This window comes from Lactuca sativa, chromosome 1, assembly GCF_002870075.4.
Source record: "Lactuca sativa cultivar Salinas chromosome 1, Lsat_Salinas_v11, whole genome shotgun sequence".
NCBI lineage: Eukaryota > Viridiplantae > Streptophyta > Magnoliopsida > Asterales > Asteraceae > Lactuca > Lactuca sativa.
In genome coordinates, this window is record NC_056623.2 from 58,142,993 (window position 1) to 58,150,729 (window position 7,737).

General features: G+C 37.2%; 1 protein-coding gene across 1 annotated transcript; it reads left to right on the top strand.

Annotated features, from left to right (window-relative positions):
• Positions 1 to 5,970: 5,970 nt before the first annotated feature.
• LOC111891283 (MDIS1-interacting receptor like kinase 2) lies at positions 5,971 to 7,335 on the top strand. The gene is made up of 2 exons (XM_023887346.3): positions 5,971 to 6,769; positions 6,845 to 7,335. Exons 1-2 carry the CDS (start codon positions 6,040 to 6,042, stop codon positions 7,144 to 7,146), a joined length of 1,032 nt encoding a protein of 343 aa, XP_023743114.1. The 5' UTR covers positions 5,971 to 6,039; the 3' UTR covers positions 7,147 to 7,335.
• Positions 7,336 to 7,737: the final 402 nt, after the last annotated feature.

Sequence of the window (7,737 nt, forward strand, 5' to 3'; positions counted from 1 at the left end):
GGTGAAAGTTTGAGATCTCGCAGAAAGTCCTTCTGCCCCGTCATGTGCATGGAGAAAGCACTATTAATATACCATATTGTTTTTTGCTCTGAAGCACAGAGTGCCTGAAAAATCAGTGAGTTGTGGAGTTTTTAGGCTCCAAGTTAGGTTTTGGGACAAGGGGACGAGTCTTAGGCTTTGGTCATGACTTAAGAGCAACTGACGCTTAGGAAGGTTTGTTTCCTGATTCTTTAGGAAACAAAGAGAAGGCCATGGTTCTTTCATCTATCCAATAGTCATACTCAATGACATGAGTGTTCAGAACAGCCTTTCTCGGACAGAGAACTTTCGGAGCAGTGAGATTTATGTTGTCTTCCGGAGTCACAGTTTCATCGATGGGATTTTTTATTTTCCAAACAAGTTTTTGTTTTGAAGATTTTTGCGAAATTGTTTTCTTAGAAATGCTTTATTTGTTCGATGGTACGCTTGATTTTGAAAATGATTCAGGTTTAAAAATTATACCAACGACTTTTTCTATAAAAACGGATGAAGTGGTCCGAGAAGAGTTGGTTCGAGTGGATTGAGTATTAGTAATGGATTTTTTTTGAGGTAGGACTGACAGTTTTCTTATGTTCTATAGGATTGGGAGGATTAGATGATCTCTTGAGAATCTTAGTGGGTGCGAATGTGTTGTGACTCTTGGATGGTAATTTGGTAGTCCGAGATACGCTTTTTTTGGAGTTGTCAAGGAATCTAGAGTTTTGTCTTGACTTAAATTCCTTTATGTGAGCATTCTGGGCTTCTACCTTAGGATCAACACCATTTTTACTATTCAACATGGGTTTCTTCTTGGAATGAGGTGAAGATTTGGAAGTTTGACCAGCAGAGGGGTTGTCAAACACAGGTTTGACTGGCACAAGTTTGGTTTTGGAGACCACTTGTGATTCAGATTCACATGAATTAGATGAATTATCAACATCACTTTCTAAAGATGCCCAAACAAACTCAGAGAGTTCAGGTTCATTTGTCTCTAGAATAATTTCCTCAACAACACAGTTGTTAGGAGGAAAATTGTTCGGAATTTTAACAACTGCGATTGGATTAACAGACTGAGGTTTCGAGGTCCAATTCAGGTCCAGGTTTTTTAGAGGTGGAAGAGACGTGGAATCCGGACACTAGACAACGATGGGATTAAACTCAGGGATTAGAGATGCAAATTTATCAGCAGGCTCAGGAAGGGGTGACAATGGCGAGACAAGGGTATCTGAATGTTTAATGTTCGGAACGTCTCCCATAAATCTTAGGTTTTGTAACTCCCTCGAGGGACTGACAATTGGTTTTGGAAACTCGCTTCCGAGACGAGGAGCTTTTGACCAAGGATGACGAAAATTGTGGGTCATCCGTTCATTTGCGTCAAGAATATCAATGGAATTATGCAAATCATCTATTTTAGCATTAAGACGTTTGTTATTAGAAATCAAAACATTTCTTTTAGAATAAGCGATTTCACATTTGTCTTTAAGAATGATACATTCATCTTTTGACATTACAAGCTCTCGTTCTAAAGACTATTTTCAACTTCTTATCCTCAAAACATAATCTAAGACGATTTAGTTCACATTCTTTCTTCTCACTGGCTTCTATGGTTGACTCATAGGATTTGTAAATGATGTTCATATTTGATTGGATTTTGGTTAGATATGGTTCACAAAGGGATAAATCAAAATTATTATCAATAATCATAGATTTTACCTGTTGAACAATGCTTCTGCCAGGTGGATCGTTGATAGCCATGTAATAGTAGTTTGGCTCAACATCTTCATCATCTCTCTCGGACCTAGATGACCAATAGCCTTCATCATATTCAATTTCTTGTTGAGCCATAAGACACATGTTTTCTGCCAGTGGTTACGTCATCATCATCTCTAGAAGACCAATACCCTTCTACATCCCTTGATACAGTGATAACAAAAGCATTTTCACTTTCTGCCATTTCTTGAGCTTTACATGCATAGTAGGTAGAGTCCTTCATCCTGGATTTCTGTGGGACTTCGGCTAGACAATCCTTGGCAAAGTGGTTTGCATGTCCACATTTGTGACATACAATTTTGGATTCTTCTGAATTTGGAGTCTGTGATGATTCCGAGGAGTGATTTGGTGTGAGGAGGTTAGGCTTGTAAGACAATGGGTTTTTTGAAGGTTTGCTAGAAGGTTGAGGATTGTTTTGGTGTGGAGCATGGAAATGGTTTTGATATGGTTTGTTATAAGGACGATTGTATTTCATGGAAAGTAGGGCAAACTCCTGTTGGAAATGGAGTTCGGAGTCCATATCTTCAGAAATAAGGTCATAGTTGATTGATAGTTGTTGGTGAGAGCAGGTGTGGTTGGAAGTGAGGGTTGAACAAGAGGGTTATATGGAACAACAAATGAGAAGGGGTCCGAAGCAATGAGGTTTGGAGTTTGTGGATCATAGGAACTGACTAGGGCTAGGGGACCTCCACTGAGTTCTCGTAGGGTTTGTGCAACATTTAATTCATGACCTTGAAGTTCATCAAAGACTTTGTAGAGCTTCATCTTTTTTAGAGATCCATTGCTCTGAAGACATGATTTAACGTTTCCCCATCCCTTTCCGAAACTGTTAATGAACTTAAGGTTGTATTCAAGTGGTGTTCAGTCTATTCCATGAGAAGTCATGTTATTGACAACGATTTGGTATCTAATTGACGCTGAGGCAATAGATTCACCATGTGTTGTAGTGAAAGTGTCGAACTCGTTGACAACAGAGGTTAGACGCTTATCCTTTATATTCTCTAACCCCTCGAACAAATCTTGAAGCGTGTCCCAAATCTCTTTTGCGGACCTGCACGGTTTGATGTGCTCAAAGAGAGAAGGTGGAATACCAAACACCATTTCGGAGAAGGCAACTTGATCTGCATGCATCTTTTCGAGATGATCAGCAGTGAGAGGTGCTTGACATTGTTCATCCTGTCCCATGAGAGCTGTAGCGGCATCTCTAACACTGGTTTTAACTGGAACATGAGGGCCTTCTTTAATGGATCTCCAGATAGATTCACCCTTTTCTTTTCCAAGTAAAAATCTTTCCATTTTGACTTTCCAGTGATCATACTCTTCAACAACTAGCAATGGGCCATGTATAGGGCAACCCACGCTATTTGCTATTTGCATTGAATACTTTTGTTGAGTACTAGAAACAACCATTGAAGTTAAGATATCTTGAGCAAAAGTAGTATATAGAAGAACTTTTATCTTGAACACAGAAATGATCGAAATACTAGGGTAATCTCGAATCAACTATAATATGTTCTTATGGATTCAAAGGACAAGCACTCAAGCTCTGATACCAATTGTGAGAACACGGATCTGATTGCACAAGGACAAGGCTTGAAAACTCAAACCTTGAGGTAATGCTTAAGATCAATGTCTGCTTTAAATAATATGTTTCAGTCAAGACTGAAGATGAGAATCAACAAAGTACTTCAAGTATTAAATAAGGAGTAATGAGAATAATCAAAGTAAAGACAATGAATAAGTAAATAAAATGTTTGAAGATTGATTTGAGAGAAAAGTGAAAGTAAAGTAAATGAAAATATATCTATCTTTGGAGAAAAGTAAACACTCCTTAAATAGGAGAAATGAGTACATCGTACAGATTGAAGAACATACATAGGACCAGACAGAAGAGTTACTTCTGACACTCTGATTATCTACTTTGACAAAATAAGCTAAGTCCTATGTACTGTTACATTAAATAAAACGACAAGAATAATAAATGCATGGACGGATAGATTGATTTAGACACAATCTTCATTCGAAACATCTTCACTTGAACACATACTTAACTCCGGACGCAAGCTTCACATCTGACCATAGGCAAGGTTCCAGACCAGATTGTACTCCGAAACTGACACTGACTTCGAAACATGAAAGATTGGGGATTGCTAGATGTTCATTTTTAGGTTCCAACACCAAACCATGGCAGTTTCAATGAAAATGAAGAAGATGAAAGTGGTGACTAGAAAAATAGTTCTAATGAATTCAATTAACTAATAGATTGATTGTGTTATATAAAACACTAAACAATTTCAAATTACGTTAGTTTGTTTTTGGTAAACCAACTGTGTAAAATATTTAAAGCTTTTGATTGTATGATGTTGAAATGTTTTATAGTTAAATTTACTATTTGTTTTATTTCATGTAAAAATTCTAGGAACTTAAACAAATAAAAGGGATAGGATATAAATTATGTCCAAGCACCTATGGAGACGACAAGTTGTCGCTATAGGTACACCTGTGGGGAAGACAAGTCGTCACTATAGGTGTACCTATGGGGACGACATGTCATATCTGTAGGTGTACCTATTGTGACGAACACTATGGTGACGAAAAAGTGAGCTGAAACGATAGTGGTAAAGCGAGGAGGCCTATGAGGATGACATGTCATTCATGGCATCTATAGCGACGACTTTGCACCCTAAAGTGACGATTTTTTGTCGTCCCTATAGGTCTTTATTCTTGTAGTACCCAAACACTTTTTAAAAATTGACTTATTGACTTTTGCTACTATAAAAACTAATCCAAATATATATATTTTTTTGAACCTTATTTTCCCATCTTTATATAAGTCAATAATTCTAAATTTCCTTTTGTTCAACTTACAGGGTGTTTGGCTAATCTTTTCAGAGGGCAAAAGGACTTTTAGGAAAAAGTCACAAAAAGCTAGGAATTCCTGACTTTTCCAAAAAGTCAGTTTTTCTTATATCAAATTCCTAAAAGTTGCTTTTAAAATACTTTTACCAAACATCTTTTCCCCCTATCTTTTTCTAAAAGTTCTTTTTGTCCCTCAAAAAGATAGGGGAATGGATTTAACAAGGTAATTAACTTTTCAGTTTGTTCATATCTGGGTAACTATGTTTTTTCTGTACACATCTAGGTAACGAACTTTTTGGAAGTGTTCACATATGACCATTATGATCGGCTGTAGCAGGTTATATCCGGTCATAACTAGTCATAATGGTCATATGTGAACATTTTCAAAAAGTTCGTTACCTAGATATGTACAAAAAAAGATAGTTACCCAGATGTGAACAAATCGAAAAGGTAATAGTAAATACACGAATGATCTCTGTAGTTTGGGCAATTTGTGCGTTTGGTCCATAACTTATTTTTTTAACTTAGATGATCCCTACTATTTATTTTTGCTGTGCATTTGGTCTCAGTCCTATCTCAAAAGACTATTGTGCCATTTTTATTTTTTTCTTATTTATGTATTTATTTTTTATGTATTAAAAAAATTAATAGACCCCATATATCTGCATCTCCTCACCCTAAATCTGAAACCACATTTGAGAAATTTAAATTGGGTCCCACAATAATCTTTTGAGGTAGCACAAGGACCAAATACACAACAAAAATAAATAGTAAGGATCATCTAAGTTAAAAAAATAAGTTATGGACCAAACGCACAAATTACCCAAACTACAGGGACCATTCGCGTATTTTACTGTTACCTTTTCGGTTTGTTCACATCTGGGTAACTATCTTTTTTTGTACACATCTAAGTAACGAACTTTTTAGAAGTGTTCACATATGACCATTATGACTGGTTATGACCGGATATAACCTGCTACAGCCAGTCATAATGGTCATATGTGAACACTTACAAAAAGTTTGTTACCTAGATGTATACAAAAAAAAAAGATAATTACCCAGATGTAAACAAACCGAAAAATTAATTACCTTATTAAGTCCATTTCCCAAAAGATAGGCCAAACACCCCTTTAAGATGGAAGAGAATCAGCCTCCCAAATGGAAGAGAATAAATGTGGTGCAACCGTCACATCAAACACAACCCATACGAGAGGGTAGAAAAAATATAATGAAACAAGTACGTGTTGACTTAGGTCTCCTGTTCTCCATTCGACTTCCAAAAGTCTAGGGTCTCCGCGTGCATATAATGAGGTTATCAATTGTCCTGATTCGACACATTGATCAAACAATACATACCACATATCCTCCAAAATTATCAATATTACTGTAAACATGCGGATCAAGATCCTTCCTTTCATGTTAGCAGCTACATGTCCCATTTTTGGATTTTGCTTGTTAATGCTATGTTATTGGCTTTACCGTAATAGAAAGGTAACCACAGTGAAAAGCCAACTCGAAACGAAAAAACATGGAGATGTTCGCGCAGTATTGAATTACGATGGAACAATTGCATATGAAGACTTCATTAAGGCCACAGAGGACTTCGACCTCAAATATTGCATTGGAATCGGTGGCTATGGTAGTGTTTACAAAGCCAAACTGCCTAATGGTAAAACATACGCTTTGAAGAAACTCCATCGGTTTGAAGCCAAGCAACCAGCATTCAAGAGGAGTTTCATGACTGAGATCCAAGTCTTAACAAACATAAGGCACAAAAACATTGTGAAACTCTATGGTTTTTGTTTGCATACCAAATGCAACTTCCTTGTATATGAATACATGGGAAAGGGGAGCCTCTTTTGCGCATTGATTGACAGTGAATTAGCTGTGATATTGGATTGGAAGACGAGGGTTAACATTATCAAACAGGTAGCCCATGCTTTGGCGTACATGCATCATGAATACAGCCCACCTATCATTCATCGAGACATATCAAGCAACAATATTCTCTTGAACTCAGAAATGGAAGGATTTGTTGCCGACTTTGGAGTAGCCAAAGTGCTAGACCCTGATTCCTCCAACCGATCTGTAGTCGTAGGAACTTTGGGATATATTGCTCCAGGTATATATATGATGATTCTTTTACCTCCATTAGCAATTGAAGGTTTTACTAACAAGTAACACATTTTGTATGTAGAACTTGCGTATAACACCATTGTGACAGAAAAATGTGATGTGTATAGCTTTGGGGTGCTGGCACTTGAGATAATTGGAGGAAAGGATCCCAGAGAACTCCTAGACCTCCTGAAATATCTCAACTATTCTAACCAACATGCTCCCACATTGGCGAGCATATTGGACGAGCGACTCTCTTATCCAACCGACAGACTGATTGAAAAGGAAATTGTCCGAGTTTATGATGTTGCATTAGCATGCATTTCCACGGATCCAAAGGCTAGGCCGACAATGAGAAAGGTTTCTCAGGAATTATCCAACTGAGGCACCATTCTGGCTATCTTCAAAGCTTTTGTCCCCATTCGGTATCAACTTTATCGTATACACCAATTGTTGAATCTTCAACGTCTAATGCCTTTAAAAAAAAAAACAACCTTATGAGATCCAACTTTTTACTGTAAATTTATAAGTCGTTTCTTGAAAAGCAATTCGTAAAAACACCGATTGTAAAGCTTTCTTTGTGTTCTTGAGCTTTCCGCCGGATTTCATCAATTAATCGGAAACGTGCCGATCCAAAAACGGTTTCAAAAGAGATTAGTGATGATGATCTTAAAAAACTCATCACTAAAAACACTATCGTTCATAATGCATGCATTGGTTTTCAATGTCGGAAAAATGATGACAATATGTAAAATGGAGAAGAAACTGATGAAGGGGAAGATCCGGTGGGAGGTGGAGGAAGGAGACATTGATCCATTGCCGTCTATTATATTAGACAAAATGGATGAAGTTCGAACTCGCAACCGAATGGAAAAAATCAAGTATGCGTCCCTTTTGAATGCTGTTTCGATCCAAACACCATCATCTATTTCGAGCTTTAGTCAAGAAAAGGAAGATATGGAGATAAGCGGTTAT

Coding starts and splice junctions, on each gene's coding strand:
- LOC111891283 (XM_023887346.3), top strand. CDS start 6,040: ATGCGGATCAAGATCCTTCCTTTCATGTTAGCAGCTACATGTCCCATT. Junction 6,770..6,844: donor TTTGGGATATATTGCTCCAG/GTATATATATGA, acceptor TTTTGTATGTAG/AACTTGCGTATAACACCATT.